The 18,180-nt window shown below is 39.2% G+C and overlaps 1 protein-coding gene and 1 long non-coding RNA gene across 6 annotated transcripts in view; one reads left to right on the top strand and one right to left on the bottom strand.

Annotated features, from left to right (window-relative positions):
- Positions 1-1,551: 1,551 nt before the first annotated feature.
- On the top strand, positions 1,552-8,643 carry LOC125639814 (uncharacterized). Its single transcript, XR_007357598.2, has 3 exons — positions 1,552-1,619; positions 6,395-6,574; positions 8,087-8,643. It is a non-coding gene; the product is annotated as an uncharacterized LOC125639814 (long non-coding RNA).
- Positions 1,972-18,180, bottom strand: part of FAM149B1 (family with sequence similarity 149 member B1) — a 26,596-nt gene continuing 10,387 nt past the window's right edge. For 2 of the 5 annotated variants that reach the window (XM_048857518.2, XM_048857519.2), the window contains exons 8-15: positions 17,954-18,087; positions 17,254-17,307; positions 16,614-16,726; positions 15,333-15,548; positions 8,297-8,423; positions 7,756-7,881; positions 6,481-6,562; positions 1,972-3,334 (exon numbers count right to left, since the gene is read on the bottom strand). In XM_048857518.2, the coding sequence (XP_048713475.2) occupies positions 3,258-3,334; positions 6,481-6,562; positions 7,756-7,881; positions 8,297-8,423; positions 15,333-15,548; positions 16,614-16,726; positions 17,254-17,307; positions 17,954-18,087 (929 nt within the window). In that variant the 3' untranslated portion in view covers positions 1,972-3,257. The other 3 variants (XM_048857520.2, XM_048857521.2, XM_048857522.2) reach the window with 2 other exon arrangements.

Raw genomic sequence — 18,180 nt, 5'->3', positions numbered from 1 at the left:
AAGGAATAGTTCTGTAGTAAGTTTAGTAAGAATAATTTAAAGACAGCAGAAATGCATGTAATATGCCTTGGTATAAATTGGAGGGGCAGTTAATTTAAAAAACGCATTAGCTGAATGAAACCTATTTTTGTAGGCCTCTTTAGTAGCCAGGTGCTGAACATTTGCAATTTGAAGGTAATGGAAGTTACAGGTACTCATCAGTTTCTAAGATCACCCCCTGAATTTAAGATTGCCTAGAACTGTATTGAAAGGATTGATTGACTTTTTAAGGAGGAGAATAGTATTTCATGGTATGTGTTACCTCATTGCTTTTAACAGTTCTGAAGCTGACAGACAAGCTATATTAAATCATTAAGTAACTATGATTTGGTGCAAAACAAATCTTACCAAACAAAAGCATTCAGTAGTGCAAACTTTTGACATCTGTTGGCCCCTTTCTATCACACACAGGAATTGTATCTGTAACGATTGAATTTTGGTAAAAATAAGTCTCCAGAGCTGGTCTCTGGCCAATTTTGTAATGTATCTGCTGGTCTTAGGCTACAAACATGTACCTTTAGTTAGGGGCCATAATACCACCGAAGCTGCATTTGTCTTGTGTGTGTAAATAGGGTATCACAAACAGAGGAGTGGTGGAGAAAAATATTTTGGTCCCAACACAAGTGTTGCCATATGACCTGATTTTAACTACTTTGACTGTTTTAATTTAAATAATTTTCATTTCCTTAAAGGAAGGAACCTTTGTAGCGACCAAGATGAGTAGACTGTGTGGATTCAGTTAGAGAGAGGTTATAATTGGTCAATCAACTGGTACAGCCCACTTAGTGCCCTGGAAAAGACAGTGATTGCCTGTAACTATCATGTTTAAGTTAATGCCTTTAGCTAATTCAGTGGTGCTTTGGTGTGTTGTGTATCATTCTGTCTGTAACCATCTGAGATAAGACCACTAAATCTTAAGGAAGGGAACCCCATGTCTGTTAAGGATTGTTCCATGTTGTACAGCACCTAGCACAATGGGGTTGTGGTCTGACTATGGCTCCTAAGCACCACAAGAATATAAATAGATTCATAGATACTAAGGTCAGAAGGGACCATTATGATCATCTAGTCTGACCTCCAGCACAACGCAGGCCACAGAATCTCACCCACCCACTCCTGCGAAAAACCTCCCACCTATGTCTGAGCTATTGAAGTCCTCAAATCATGGTTTAAAGACTTCAAGGAGCAGAGAATCCTCCAGCAAGTGACCCGTGCCCCATGCTACAGAGGAAGGCAAAAAACCTCCAGGGCCTCTTCCAATCTGCCCTGGAGGAAAATTCCTTCCCGACCCCAAATATGGCGATCAGCTGAACCCTGAGCATATGGGCAAGACTCACCAGCCAGATACCCAGGAGAGAATTCTATGTAGTAACTCAGATCCCACCCTATCTGACATCCCATCACAGGCCACTGGGCCTATTTACCATGAATAGTTAAAAGATCAATTAATTACCAAAATCGTGTTATCCCATCATAAGTCTTTTGCCAACACTATTCTTTCATTTTTCTGAACAGAGAATGGTTGAACCAAGAAGACAGGAGAGGGTTGGACTGCTTTTCCATTAACAGGAATTTTTGAGGTGAGGTCTTTGCATGAGGAGGGGAGGGAGGAAAATCTGAGTAAAAAAGTTGCTAAAAGACAAAGTGGTTAGTGGAATTTGTAACGTTTTTTGGTGAGAGAGAGGGCTAAATCGCTGCATCTGCTAACAGACTATGATTGTAAAGGATATTTTTTCCTCTGTCTGAGCAAGAGGACTTCTAGTGGTAATGGGACTTATGTGGCCACTAAAGAACAAATGTGCCCTGGAATAGTCATTTCAGTCTCGATTCATGAAGCTTGCATCATGTATGTATTTTCAGTAGGCAACAATGAAGCCATTTGACAAAACACATCTATTGTTCCTCAGTATTTTCAAATTACAAACGAACAGATGAAGTTTAAAAAGCTTCTTTTTAATTGCATATAAAAGGTGACAATTTTTTTATTAAAGAATCAGTTTGCTCAAAGTAACTCTCTTCACATTGTAGCAGAATACCTTTTGTTCAAAAATAACAGGTTCCCCTCAATTTATGACATATATTTGCAGTCTAGCACTTACTGTTAATAGTAAGACCTGAATATAATGTTTGTAGTTAAACTGAATTACAGTTTAGCTGCTTTACTGTGAAACTGTTGCATTTAATGCATAAGCGACATTTATGTCTTAATGGTAACCGTTTCTAAAATATCTCAGTATGTCTGTCTTACAGAAGCGGAATATGTCTGTGCCTAAGAAAGCTCTCCTGGGCGACTGAAATGGTGAATGATGCTGGTGCACAGAAACATTTCTTTAGTCACCCTAATTTGTTTCAAAATGGAGACATCCATCTGCTGAAATTACTTAAAATATTTAATCAAGAAGAATACTTAAAGGATTCTCTTACTTTGAGTAGTGTGTGGGAATAAATTTTCAGCAAAATAAGATTGCTTTTGTCCCTTGAGAACACTTGCCTGAGTCACTGGTGGAGAAGAATTAGTTTATAATACAGGAAGGGACAGTAGCATGCTACAGTTAAGACTGCAAGTTAAAATTAGCAAATGTGGAAGCACAAGATTTCTTCATTTGCTACCTTATTTTATGCTGCAACTGTTGCTGTAGCTGGTGTTCTCACCATAGGATCCACAGTTTGTCCAAATTATGTGTACACAACAGTTGTACAGGCAGCATTATATGCAATAAGTCTACTCATTTTTAATAGAGAAATCATGCCAGAAATATCAACGTAATAATTAAGTTTTTTTTAAAAAAAATCCTTTTATATAGTAAATAGATTACTGTGAAAAGTGCAATAGTCTTTCACAAAGTTAGGCAACTGTTCTAGTAGTGCTCCTACTGCAGTAACAGGAACCAAAGAGTCCTGAGCCAAAGTCCTTTTTAATATGAAAAATATTAGCAGTGGTTTAGCGGAAAAATTGGTAGACTTTTAGGGTACAAGCTTTAGTGTTCACCAGAATAGCAAAACCTGGTCTACAGGAAGAAAACTGAAATGTGCTGAGTACCCTATAGTCTTTGGCAGCTACTTTTTAAAAATATAACATACAAAAATAAGATCTTTCATGAAGATGTTCTTAAATTCTTCTGTAAACAAGTTTAATATTGCTGAGATTCAACACTTTCATGAGTGTCCAGCTGTGCTCACTGCATCATGGTGAGGGATGGATCCTTGTTCATTACCCATTACAATGCTTGTCTGCTTCTTGTAACTGATCCACCTCTGCTGTGAGCTCTTACAGAACCCTGTAGCTGAAGACCTACTACATACAGATTAGGTAAAACATCAATTTTAGTATCTGCTAGAAGTCTTAAATACCAAAACTATATATATACACTTTTTCAATGTTAAAATATGCTTTAATTTATTTATTAGCAATGGCAGTATCTTCATTTTAAAAACCAAGGCTGATTATATTCAATAATAAAATATGCCTTTTATGAAACTTTCTGAAGGTAAGAAAGGTATGAAAATCCTTGGTTGAAAGTAGCTGCTGTATTATTGGGGAATGTTCTGTGACATGATCCATCAAAGAAGCTTTGTACTAAGAATACTTGATAAATTCCAGTGCGTGTGAGAAGTACCAGCATGAGGACAGGAGAGTCTAATATTTACCATCCTAAAAAATCATGAGAAACCAACTCACAAAACTGACAAAAAAAAAACAAAACAGCATGACTTAAGACAGTTTCTTCTTTTGGTCTGTCTTCTAAGCATAGTCAGCAATACTCACTTTGGCTATGGATGTTTCAGCTTGAAAAATCAGTGTGAAATGTACATAAAACATACCAGGCACCAATTTCCCTTCTTTTCTTTCTTGATGCTAGATCATGCATCCTAGTTCCTTCCTCTGTGTTCCACTCAGAGATGCCCTTGAGCACTCTCCAGCCTGAGCCCTATTCAGATACTCTGATAATGGTGGGTTAAGTACTTAGGCTCCTAGTCTGTGTGCTCTACAAAGTCTGGCAGCAATGGGAGAGGAGGAGTTGAGGGGAGCTTGGCCTGAGAAGGAGCTAATTCCCTGGAGGCTTGGAGGGGAGGGAGAAACACATGCATACTTGTGCCCTTAGGGCTTGTCTACATGGCAAGTTTACTGTGTGGCAAGCTAGGGTAAGATTTTAAATCACAGCAGTTTGTCATATCACACAATAATGTCCTGCTAAGGAGCATAAAGTCCTGGACATTGGCTTGGCACACTACTACTTGAACTGCACTATATCAAAGTCCACACAGGGTGTTACTGCATGGTAAGCTAGTGCACTGTAGCTTCACAACCTGGCTTGCTGCACAGTAACGTGCTGTTTAAACTGTTTAATACCCTCCCTCCACCCCAGTCCAGAACTGAGTAGGGGAGATAACATGGAGCTGCTGCTGGAGCAAGTTGGTGTGCATTTCGTTCCTGGAGAATTTATATGCCAGACCCTTCCTGTTGCTATCCCTTCTTGGGCTGGTTTCTGCTGTGCTCACTAGCTGAGTGAGTGGCTGCTTCACTGCACTCCATTCCACTGATTCCGAAGGAGGGAAAAGTATGCCTTATTAGAGTTAACACCACAAATCATGGGACTCAAGAATTCCCCCAGAAAGGGGCAACCTCTAAGAGCTTTCTAATAGTACCCACAACAGACAGCAACAGGTCAATTCTCCACCCACTCCCTCTTTTTCCCCCCTGACCATGTGCTTCAACACTGAGGTGAAGGAACCATCAGATGCTCTCTCTGACTGTTCAATCATTGACAAGGATACCAGCCCCAGTTGCCTACTTTCACGCAGTAAATAAGCACTCCGATTTTCACAATAAGCCAAAAATCACGCTAATCCCATTTCAAAACAAGGCCAAAATAAACCAATCCCTAAGGACCCCAACACTCTACGTGACTAATCTTCCCAGCGTGCACTCTGGGACTGGGGTGGGCCCGCTGTGCACCCCTGACACTCTCCCCACTTGCCCCTGCTTACCAGGACCAACCAAAAAAAAAGAAGCAACAAGCCAAAAACTAGCCAACAAGCCAATTAAGCCAAAAACAAGCCCAGTTTCTGCATTTTTTCCATGGGTTTGGCATGTCTGATACCAGCTCAGATAATAAATACCATCCTAACACCTATCTACTAGGAATCTGACAGACCAACAACTATCCGATACAAACGCACCAAGAACATTTAACAGTTTTCAAGTCTCCTGCCTCATTTCTTACCCAATGGAGAATGATCTCTCTCCTCATCAAAAGAATGACCCAGAGCATGATGGTGAAAAGAACTAATACAGGAAGAACTAGATATCCCTAATGTGATTCCCCTCACTCTTATGTTAATAGAATCTGTAGAATAATAAACATTCCAGTATTAAAATAGATACAGAGGATGGGTTTTGAGTTTGAGGTGAAAAGCTTATCCCACTTAAGGATTTACAATCCAGACCATTTTCCAATGTAAACAACCCAGCCATACCTGAAAACAATATATACTGTATAGATTTGGTTTACTGATTTTTAGTGCTGTGTAATTGCATAGTACGATGACTGACATCCTCCCTACAGTAATCCTGAGATCTCTGAAGCAAGAGTTGATGGAGACAGGAGGCCTCCCTCCCTAGATGATTTCTATGGCAAAAGTGCAGTTGCACACACATCGCTTCATGTACCCTGCTGCTAAGTCACAGAATGGTAGTGGGGGTTGTATCTGAAGCATATAAGAATGGCTTTGTTTTAAAAGTTAAAGATTGTATCATTAGCATTTCTAGAACAGTAGGGCAGTTCAGGCTAGGGAATGCATATTATCTGCCACTAAATTCATCCCCTCCCCTCCCCATGCAAAACCTCGTCTACATTTAGAAGCTGCACTGGTTTAACTAAAAGTGGATTTTGAGAGAGAGAGTGTGTGTGTGTATTCAGCTTAATTGGGTTACAAGTCAAATGAAGCTAAATTGATGTATGGGGTTTAAACTGATGTGAAAGTATCCCTATAGGGATTTTGCCACCTTGATTCAACTACATTGACTTTCAGTTAAACCAGCACAGCTTTTAATATAGGCAAGGCCTTAGTTACACACGTAGTGAACCAGAACCAACAGAAAAATATAACTTTGAATTTCACACGTATAGTACTTGATCTTTCTTTCACTTCAGTCAATTTCCATGTATTTTAATAGGAGAAGGATCAAGGTCCACAGTGTAAAAAGTCCTTTGAATTATTTAAACTGTTACATATGGCAGGAGGAAAAACCACACAAGCCCCATATCTGTGAAACTTTGTATAATAGTAGATCAGAAGAATAAATCAAATATAAAATAAATGTATTAATAGAGGTTTTCTGTTCATGTTGCAGATATAACTTAAGTGATGTGATATGAAAGCAGCAAATACCCCACATCACATCCATTATTATTATTTCAGTCAAAATATTGCATGTACCTGTGCCTGCTGATCCTCTACTGGTCCGGGTTTGATTCGCATAATCAATAACTGTGCAAGAACGGCGATACGGTGGATCTGGCTGAAAGATAAGGTGAACTAGTTTTGAATACTTGCAGTAACAGGATTTTTAAAAATGGCAAAGTCCCAATACCAAGAATTTTATGAAAACAGAACACTTTTAATGTTGCCCAGTAACTCCAGACCTCATAAGTATACTATATGAGCCTAATATACAAAGATTAATATCTTGAGGTTGTTCTCCCTTGGGTTAAATTGGACAGAAGACACAACGCTGCTGTCCACACTCCCTCCCCCAATCTACTATATATTACTTGGAAGCATCACTAGCCATTCATGCATCTGATGAAGTGGGTATTCACGAAAGCTTATGCTCCAATACGTCTGTTAGTCTATAAGGAGCCCCACAGGACTCTTTGCCGCTTTAGCCATTCATTATCATTATTTCAGTTTCTGAAACTACTTAAGTTTCAAGATAGGAAGCCCAAGTGTTCCTAATTAGTAATTCAGCAATGCCAAAACTGTACATGAAAATCATGAGCTGTGCTGCAGGACTCAATACTCACAAAGCTTAATATAATATAAAAGTTTAGTTAAAGCTGGGACAAGAAGCCAGCCAGACTGTTCCCCAGTAAATTTTAAAATAAAGAGCTATACAGCAGCATCTGATAATGAAATTGAAATACAAATAATATGGGGTTGTTCAGGAAACTTAAGAAAACTATCCTTCAGTTATGCAGGAGGTTGAGTAGATAGCCCAACAAGTCCTTTAAGTTTACAAAGCAAAGCATTTTTTTCTTCCCCATTTCTTCATGAGTGTAATTCTCATGAAAGATACTGGCTTGAAAAACTCTGAAGATTAAAGTCAAATTTCAATCAAGAGCAGTACAAGCTTCTCCACAATATACCTCAAACTTGTTCTGGAAGGATCATCTCTAAGGAGAAGAGTGTAGTTCGAATAGCTGAAAATACTGACAATAAAGAGAGCTGGTTGTGGGAAATTTGGAGGCATGGACACTTAACCTCTAGGAACTGGACTGAGGTCACATTGTCATTTCACAGGTGCCGAACAACTTTACATCTACCAACCTGGGCAGATTTGAAATGGGGATTTAGGACTTAAAGGTTCTGTACCAATCACTTGAGCCATCCAGTTCTCCATTAAGTATTTATAAATGCTAACAGCTAAAGCAAAATCTACCAAACAATCTCTCTGGATCTACATACTATTTGGATACATTTGCCACTTTTTACCCAAAATGCATGTGTTGTATTAGGCCTGGAGAAATGATCAGGTAAGAAAAGCCTCTCCTGTGGCTGCTGATGGTTAATCTCATCTTCCATTGCACTCTGAGCTCGACTGGAATTCCCTCGGGGATCCTACATCAAAGTACAGGAAAATTAACAATCAGACTATTTTTGATCGTGACTACTTTAAAGATAAAATCTTGGAATCAGAGTCTAATCATCTATGAGCATCTTCACAGGAAACAGAAAATGGTTCCTACTTTCACTGGGTTTGAAAAGCACTCAACTTTGTTCCAGTTTGTTGGTCAAAACTCATGATCTTATTTTTGTATTACAGCATTTTATTATCATAACTATGAGGAAGAACGTCTAAGAACATCAGGATAATTTGGATAACAACAAAAATATAAACCAAAAATAAAAATACAAGAATTCTTGAATTTGCCAATGCAATCTGTTGTGAGATAAATTCAACTTTAACATGTCTCTCGTTTCCAAAGAATATAATTAAATGTGTTTTCATATAACATACAAATTGGGAGGTTACCGTTTGCCTTTGGGATCCCACGGTGTTCAAGTGTTCCACAACGTCAGCAGTACTAATAGGTGGCAGAAGATTATTTCGGCTCAAGGGCATTAAGGAGGGTGAGAACAGCTGGTCATGTGCAGTAGGACTGGATTCCGCCACCACCAACAACCAAAAATATACATTAATACCAGAGATTATGAGACTGATGTGAGCTAAAGCAAATGAAACAATAAAACTCAGGACAACACATGCAGAATTTTAATTTAAGACGCTGGGTTGTTGTGTGAAGAGTATAGGAGAACTAGCCTTCAAGGGCGAGCACTGCACTGGAATAAACTTGAAATTATTTTTTAAAAGTTACAAAATTGTTTTAGCCAGTAATTTCTTGTATTCCCTTGTTAGTAGGCTTGGGATTGCTCTTCATGCATTTTGTCAATGTATCCCTTGGGAAGGGAAACCTTCCAGAGACCCTGAGGTATGCTATGGTCCAGTCAATGGTCAAAATACCAATCGTCTCAGCAGTTTCACTACATCTCAGATCTTCACAACCCTAAGCAAGGTCATGGGAAAGGTAACAGGAGCCCAGCTCTAGCAGCGCATAATTACTTATCGCTACATCCCTCCCAGATACGTTTCAGACCTAGCTATGACATTGAGACAGTAAGGTAACGCCCATCTTTTCATGTACTGTGTCTATATACCTGCTACGTGCATCTGATGAAGTGGGTTCTAGCCCACGAAAGCTTATGCCCAAATAAATTTTAGTCTCTAAGGTGTCACAAGGACTCCTCGTTGTTTTTGCTGAAACGTGTGTTTTAGCAAGAGATTCTCCCACACAGCTCTGTTTCTCATCCTGCTTGTCTATGAAATCACTAACTGTGATCTCACAAATTTTACTTCATTACAGGAACAAAAAGGTAAGTTGTAAAAGGCTTGTTAAGAGCAAATCCTTTTTTTAAGAAGGTGAACTCAGAAGCTTTCTACCCAACAAAAGGCAAATTCAGTATTTATATTACAAAGTTGATGGAATCAATGACATCTAAAACAAGACAGGGAGCAGCACTCCTTGGCTTCTCTGAGGTCTGAGTGATGATTAATTAGCAACTATTGCAGAGAAGACACAAAATTTTGACAAGTAAGCAAAAAGGGAAATGATTTTTAACTATTCTGCTTTAAATTGTGATGTTTAAATCTACATAATATTTGTATTAATAATCTGAGAGGTTAAGGAATAACTACAAATGTGCAAACAAAAGTAGAAAGTTGTAAAATAGGTATTCTGCTCTGAAAATACTGCAATTTATATGCGAATAGAGTTCATTTATGAGATAAGTATTGAAGATATTCAGTATTGGGTATTATATGCATACATTCTGAGATTGCCAGATTGGGAGGACATTCTGGAATTATGTGTTACAAGAGCTTGAAAACATAACCAAATTTTTTAATACCTCTCCCTGGAACCCACTGTATGCATTTAGTATATATATGCCAAGAATAAAGGGGGTAATTCAAGAACTGTGAAATGAATCTCTGGGTCTGAGAATAGCGAAGAGAGACATTACAAGACATTGGAAGAAAAAAGGAGAATCATCTATTAAGTAATTTACAGCTGAGTTGGTAATAATGACAACATCTAAAAAAAGATGTAGAGAAGACAGGCTAGATTGGATGAGGTTAAAAGGACACGAGTCCATTCTTAAATATAGATGGAAAAGTCAAGTCAGTTCCAGAAACACATGCAGAATTCTGCCACTAGCCTGCCTGCAAAGGACATTCAACAGAGAAAGAAACTTTAATTCACCTTTCTAAACAAAACATTTTTAGGGTCTGTGAAATCCAGTGACTCTTCTGGGTTTACTAGCAATGCTGCACAATATATCATTCTGGGTTGTCACAGGTACCAGAAGCTTCAGAAATCAATTAGAGACTTTTGGTACTTGTGGCTTCCCAGAATGATGCATTTTGGCATGTCATTTCTAAATCCAGAAGAGCCAGCTCTTGGTACTCGCACTCCAGGGTGACTCAGCTGCTTTCAAAGTATAAAAGTCTGTTTTGGATGCAGGCAAAAGACTAGAGGAAAATGAAAATAATTTCATTCTAGATTTGATCCAAAGCCCATTGAGGTCAATGGGAGTCTTTCCACTGACTTCAGTGGGCTTTGGAACAGACTCACTAAGATTAGCATCCTCTGTAGCTATCATATTGTACATCTTTTCATGCAACTCTCCTCCTCTCTCCAAGGCAGCAATTAATAAAATTAAGTTTGCTCTCCAGTTGCTTGAAAGCTTATAGGGATGTAGTCTCTCTTATACAGCAATGCACAGCATCACATGATCCTGGAGGGGGCACCTGGTAAGAGTTTTGTCTGCATGAAATGCCGTCTGATAGAGCTGATGGAGGAAAAGATCAGAGGTTTGGAGATGTAGGTGGAAAGTCTGGTAGAGTTTAGGAAGGGGTTTGAGCAGATTATGGAGCAAAGACATGAGGTATCTGAAGGGAAAAGCTCAGACTTGCAGATGGAAGCAGGACTAGGGAATTCTGAGGGGAGACTGGGTGAGGAAAGTGGTCAGTGGAAGCATGTGACTAAAAGAACTAGGCAGAGGAAAAGACGGGCTAGTGAAGGAGAAATAGAGCTTCAGAATAGGTTTGCAGAGTTGGAAAATGACGAAGGGGCTCAGCAGGTAGTCACTGAAGGTGACAGGGCAAGGAAGAAGAGAAGAGCGGTTAGTCCTATAGGAAAAGGGGAAGAGTTAATGGAGATTACACCAAATATGAGCCCCAGGAGGATACAGGATGGGTTAAAAAGGATTACAAGGGAGAATGGGAATGGAATGAACTTGCAGCCAGAGGGAACAGGGGATAGACTGGAGAATAGCACCGTCACTAGGAAAAGGCAGGTCTATGTGATTGGGGACTCTTTACTGAGAAGAATAGATAGGCCTGTAACCAGAGCTGATCCAGAAAATAGGAGGGTGTGCTGTCTTCCAGGTGCTAAGATACGGGATGTAGACCTGAGGTTGAAAAGGATTCTAAAGGGAGCGGGAAAGAATCCCCTAATTATCCTTCATGTGGGAACAAATGATACGGCTAGATTCTCGCTGGAAAGTATTAAGGGAGACTATGCTAGGCTGGGGAGGACGCTTAAGGAAATTGAGGCTCAGGTGATCTTTAGTGGGATTCTGCCTGTTCCTAGAGAAGGGCAACAAAGGTGTGACAAGATTATGACTATCAATAGATGGCTTAGGCAGTGGTGCTATAAGGAGGGCTTTGGGATGTATGGTCATTGGGAGGCATTCATGGATAGAGGACAGTTCTCTCGGGATGGACTTCATCTGAGTAGGGAAGGAAATAGACTTCTAGGATGGAGGCTGGCACAACTGATTAAGAGAGCTTTAAACTAGGAATTTGGGGGAGATGGTTGGGAGATGTCCAGGTAATCTCCACGCCAGAATTTAGCATAGAGTGGAAAGAAAATGAAGTAAGAGTGGATACAGCTGTAGGTAGGAGGAAGGGCAGTGTAGATACAAGTCTAATAGGTTATACTGGTAGTAAAATAACCGTGCCTAATAGGGTACAGAATGTGAGTGAGGCCAAACAGCAAAAATTAAGATGTTTGTACACTAATGCAAGGAGCCTAGGTAATAAAATGGAGGAACTAGAGTTACTGGTGCAGGAAGTGAAACCAGATATTATAGGTATAACAGAGACCTGGTGGAATAGTAGTCATGACTGGGCTACAGGTATTGAAGGGTATGTGCTGTTTAGGAAAGACCGAAATAAAGGTAAAGGTGGTGGAGTAGCACTGTATATCAATGATGAGATAGAATGTAAAGAAATAAGAAGCGATGAAATGGATATGACTGAGTCTGTCTGGGCAACAATTAAATTGGGGAAGAAAACTATTAGAGCCTCCCCTGGGATAGTGCTTGGGGTGTGCTATAGACCGCCGGGATCTAATTTGGATATGGATAGAGCCCTTTTTAATGTTTTTAATAAAGTAAATACTAATGGAAACTGTGTGATCATGGGAGACTTTAACTTCCCAGATATAGACTGGAGGACGAGTGCTAGTAATAATAATAGGGCTCAGATTTTCCTAGATGCGATAGCTGATGGATTCCTTCAGCAAGTAGTTGCTGAACCGACTAGAGGGGATGCCATTTTAGATTTGGTCTTGGTGAGTAATGAGGACCTCATAGAGGAAATGGTTGTAGGGGATAATCTTGGCTCAAGTGATCATGAGCTAATTCAGTTCAAACTGAATGGAAGGATTAACAAAAATAAATCTGCAACTAGGGTTTTTGATTTCAAAAGGGCTGACTTTCAAAACTTAAGGAAATTAGTTAGGGAAGTGGATTGGACTGAAGAATTTATGGGTTTAAAGGTAGAGGAGGCCTGGGATTATTTTAAATTAAAGCTGCAGAAGCTATCGGAAGCCTGCATCCCAAGAAAGGGGAAAAAATTCATAGGCAGGAGTTGTAGACCAAGCTGGATGAGCAAGCATCTTAGAGAGGTAATTAAGAAAAAGCAGAAAGCATATAGGGAGTGGAAGAAGGGAGGGATCAGTAAGGAAAGCTACCTTATTGAGGTCAGAATATGTAGGGATAAAGTGAGACAGGCTAAAAGTCAAGTAGAGTTGGACCTTGCAAAGGGAATTAAAACCAATAGTAAAAGGTTCTATAGTCATATAAATAGGAAGAAAACAAAGAAAGAAGAAGTGGGACCGCTAAAAACTGAGGATGGAGTGGAGGTCAAGGATAATCTAGGCATGGCCCAATATCTAAACAAATACTTTGCCTCAGTCTTTAATAAGACTAAAGAGGATCTTAGGGATAATGGTAGCATGATAAATGGGAATGAGGATATGGAGGTAGACATCACCATATCTGAGGTAGAAGCGAAACTCAAACAGCTTAATGGGACTAAATCGGGGGGCCCAGATAATCTTCATCCAAGAATATTAAAAGAATTGGCACAAGAAATTGCAAGCCCATTAGCAAGAATTTTTAATGAATCTGTAAACTCAGGGGTTGTACCGTATGATTGGAGAATTGCTAACATAGTTCCTATTTTTAAGAAAGGGAAAAAAAGTGATCCAAGTAATTATAGGCCTGTTAGTTTGACATCTGTAGTATGCAAGGTCTTGGAAAAAATTTTGAAGGAGAAGGTAGTTAAGGACATTGAAGTCAATGGTAAATGGGACAAAATACAACATGGTTTTACAAAAGGTAGATCGTGCCAAACCAACCTGATCTCCTTCTTTGAGAGAGTAACAGATTTTTTAGATAAAGGAAACGCAGTGGATCTAATTTACTTAGATTTTAGTAAGGCGTTTGATACTGTGCCACATGGGGAATTATTAGTTAAATTGGATAAGATGGGCATCAATAGGAAAATTGAAAGGTGGATAGGGAATTGGTTAAAGGGGAGACTACAACGGGTCCTACTGAAAGGTGAACTGTCAAGTTGGAGGGAGGTTACCAGTGGAGTTCCTCAAGGATCAGTTTTGGGACCAATCTTATTTAATCTTTTTATTACTGACCTGGGCACAAAAAGTGGGAGTGTGCTAATAAAGTTTGCAGATGATACAAAGCTGGGAGGTATTGCTAATTTAGAGAAGGACAGGGATACCCTACAGGAGGATCTGGATGACCTTGTAAACTGGAGTAATAGGAATAGGATGAAATTTAATAGTGAGAAGTGTAAGGTCATGCATTTAGGGATTAATAACAAGAATTTTAGTTATAAGCTAGGGATGCATCAACTAGAAGTAACGGAGGAGGAAAAGGACCTTGGAGTATTGGTTGATCATAGGATGACTATGAGCTGCCAATGTGATATGGCTGTGAAAAAAGCTAATGTCATCTTGGGATGCATCAGGAGAGGTATTTCCAGTAGGGATAAGGAGGTTTTAGTACCGTTATATAAGGCACTGGTGAGACCTCACCTGGAATACTGTGTGCAGTTCTGGTCTCCCATGTTTAAGAAGGATGAATTCAAACTGGAACAGGTACAGAGAAGGGCTACTGGGATGATCCGAGGAATGGAAAACTTGTCTTATGAAAGGAGACTCAGGGAGCTTGGCTTGTTTAGCCTAACTAAAAGAAGGTTGAGGGGAGATATGATTGCTCTCTATAAATATATCAGAGGGATAAATACCAGAGAGGGAGAGGAATTATTTAAACTCAGTACCAATGTGGACACAAGAACAAATGGATATAAACTGGCCACTAGGAAATTTAGATTAGAAATTAGACGAAGGTTTCTAACCATCAGAGGAGTGAAGTTTTGGAATAGCCTTCCGAGGGAAGTAGTGGGGGCAAAAGATCTATCTTGCTTTAAGATTAAACTCGATAAGTTTATGGAGGAGATGGTATGATGGGATAACATGGTTTTGGTAATTAAATATTCATGGTAAATAGGCCCAATGGCCTGTGATGGGTTTTTAGATGGGGTAAGATCCAAGTTACCCGGGAAAGAATTTTCTGTAGTATCTGGCTGATGAATCTTGCCCATATGCTCAGGGTTTAGCTGATCGCCATATTTGGGGTCGGGAAGGAATTTTCCTCCAGGGCAGATTGGAAGGCCCTGGAGGTTTTTCGCCTTCCTCTGTAGCATGGGGCACGGGTCACTTGCTGGAGGATTCTCTGCTCCTTGAGGTCTTCAAACTACAATTTGAGGACTTCAATAGCACAGATATAGGTGTGAGGTCTTTTTTAGGAGTGGTGGGTGAAATTCTGTGGCCTGCATTGTGCAGGAGGTCAGACTAGATGATCATAATGGTCCCTTCTGACCTAAATATCTATGAATCTATGAATCACATGCTTAGGCAATTTTCAGAAACATAGGTTGCAGCTAAAACGTTACGTCAGTTTTAGGAAATGTAGCAGTTTCAGCTTTCTCAGGAGACAGTGATTTAATTTGCAATTATATTTTTTTAATAAAAAAATTCTAGATACTGTCTCCATTTGACAGCTTTTTCACTTTACTCGGTTCTATAAACCATTGGTTATAATAATTTGTAGAGTGAAAAACTGGTTTTTAAACATACAGTCGTGTTCCCCTGATGACTTCATCCATGGATCTTGGTGTCCCAGAACGAGAGTGGTTAGTGTTGATGGGATGCAGGGTGCGTGGTGGTGGGTTGCGTCTTCTAGCAGAATATGACAGAGAAGACGTACTCAGCTCTAGAGTGCGATTTGGTCGCGTTCTTGTTGAGAGGATGGAACTGGAGCCTGGCCTTAATAGCGATTTGTCATCCAGATCCCTAACAACACAATCAAGGAACCAAATGAAACATACATAAACATGGTCATTATGACAGATTTCATACTGTTAGCACAGTCCTTGTCTGAAAATTACAATAGCAACATTATGTACTGATAAAGTTGGTACACTTTTGATACCATTATATAAGATGTCACGGAGGGCTGTGCTACCAAGGAATAGGGCAAGGAACAGAAAGAAAGGAGTTAGGCTTTATTTTTAATCATCATGAAATGTTCCAGACTGAAGAGAATAGAAATGGAAGAATTACTATTATTCACAGAACAAATGCAGCAACAACGTAGAGAGTGGGAATGTAAGCTAAATCCTCACATCCTTGGCTTTGTGCCTCAGACCAGACCAAACAGGTCTATCTCTAGGGATAAGAGGGCACATTAGTTTCTAATTCCATTCAACCTGTCATTGTCCTCTTCAGGATGACAAAAGCTATGCCAGCTAGTACCAGGTTGTGATTCAGACCACAGCTCACTAAGTGATAAACTAGCCATATTAAAAAAAGAAATTTTAAAAATTTGGGATTAGATGTCTTAATGGGTTAGTGCATTAATCTTTCATCTCTGTAGACCAAGTTGAAATCATATTTAAATCAGAAACAAAAAGGTGTTGAGTTTGCTTGTTCCATCTGTTGCATGTCACAAAACCACCACACAATTTGCCATTTGGCAAGAGGGGCCTTTCTTTAATAGAGACTCATTATATGAAACAGCAGGCTTGTTACAGATCCAGACTATGGTATATTGGGTACCCTGATGAAATCATAGATCCTGATTCAGCAAGGTATTTAAGCATGTGCCTAACTTTAATCAGGTGAGTAGTCCCAGTGGGTTTACACAGGAGCTTAAAATTAGTCATGTGCAAGTGTAGTAAATATATTGTATCACTGAGAACAGATAAATAGGTGAGAAAATAATTGAGAACCGCTGCTTACACTATGGGAGATTAATTTCCTTGACACTGGGTTTAATCTCAATACATTCTTCTTTCCCAGCATTAAAGAGCTCAACTTTACTACAATACTACAAAGACAAAAAGCTACTACTCTTACAATATTTTGTCTATTAGAGGCAGATTCCTTTGTTGTAAGTGTATCCCATGTATCACCATCAAACCATTCAGATTTTGTTGAGGGCCACCACTTGATCCTTGAGAGACATTTATCTGTAAATCAGAAAAAAATAGATTTACTTTTGACATGATGATGATACATACACTCACCTATGTTCTTGCCCTTGCCAAATAATCACTGGAAAACAACAGAAGCTGAATGCTTCCAACCAAAGCAGAGTATATTCATATACATCATTCTCATGTTTTAGCTAAGTATCCTATAAATAACAGTTGAAGCTTGGTCTTGCAAATGATGGCACTTAGCAGATATTTTAAAATAAAAATATATACTACCGTACTATACTATATATTGTACTTAAAGCTTCACAACTGAGGCTTTCATTTGCAGGAAACAATCTTGTGACATGGTGCACAAATGAGTGTGATAAAGTAACTACTGTCGGAGAATCTTTATGATCTCACTTTACAATGTGTTGGGCACTTCTTTTATGTCAAGAACAAAACTGGAAAATCCTCTCCTTGTAACTCAGGCTGATCTGGAAAAATGGCAAATTCCACCCACCACAATGACACCAAAAGTAAGAACAATAGAGCTTTAATCTCTCCAGCATACATACTTGAGGTGATTTTCTCCTCTTTTTGGTTTTGCGGCTACATCTGGGTTGTGGGCACTACACATACAATAAGGCAAACATGAGGAAGAGGTAGAGGATTATACAGGAAAAGTGGGAAGAAAGAAATAAAAAGGAAAGAATGAAATTAAAAACTGATGGAATATAGATAACATTTTTGGTGCTTGCCACTTTAGGGACATCTAATCCTAAAGTAGAACATGCAGGGCCAGAATCAATATCTAAAAAAAAATTTTTTTTTAAATCATGTTTTAAATGTACAGTCACTTACCACTTCACAGAGACTAGACTCTAATCTCTAGTTTCTAATGACCTTGGAAATGGCTGGGCTGACAGTGACTAGGACATCTCTTGTGCACAGTAATCAGAACCTCACAATATAACTCAAGCAATGTTAAGTATGGAAAGAATTTACACCATTACCATCCAAAACTCACCGTACCTTGGTACATTATAAATGATACTACAAAAACAACAACAAAATTTAAAACAGCAAAACAGGGATAAAAAACAATTGTGACTGTGAGGCATAACAAAACTAAAGTTTTAGAAAGGACAGTTAGTGATCATGTGTCTAATTTTAAGAAGAGGTCAACACACAAATCTCCCTCTAGAAAACTTTAGCCTCTCTGGCCAGGCAGTGTTACTCGAACTCAACCTTAACCACTTGGCCAGTAGAGCTTACCAAATTTGAGGTGATGGAGGGCATTTTAGCTTGTGGCACTCGTGGTAACACCAATGGCAGAGGTTCAAACTGCAGAAAAGGGCTTCCAGGATCCATTCTCATTGTTTCTGCAGTTATGACATTTTTCTCATCATCTATGCAAAACAAGAAGAGTGGAGAATCCACATCATTACAAATTATCAGCATTGCCACTTTTATGGGCAATACTTTGAATCCAAAGATTTTAG

The sequence above is a fragment of the Caretta caretta genome, chromosome 7, assembly GCF_965140235.1.
Source record: "Caretta caretta isolate rCarCar2 chromosome 7, rCarCar1.hap1, whole genome shotgun sequence".
Taxonomy (NCBI): domain Eukaryota; kingdom Metazoa; phylum Chordata; order Testudines; family Cheloniidae; genus Caretta; species Caretta caretta.
Note: the sequence above shows the minus strand (reverse complement) of the source record. Positions and strands in the feature narration are given on the sequence as shown.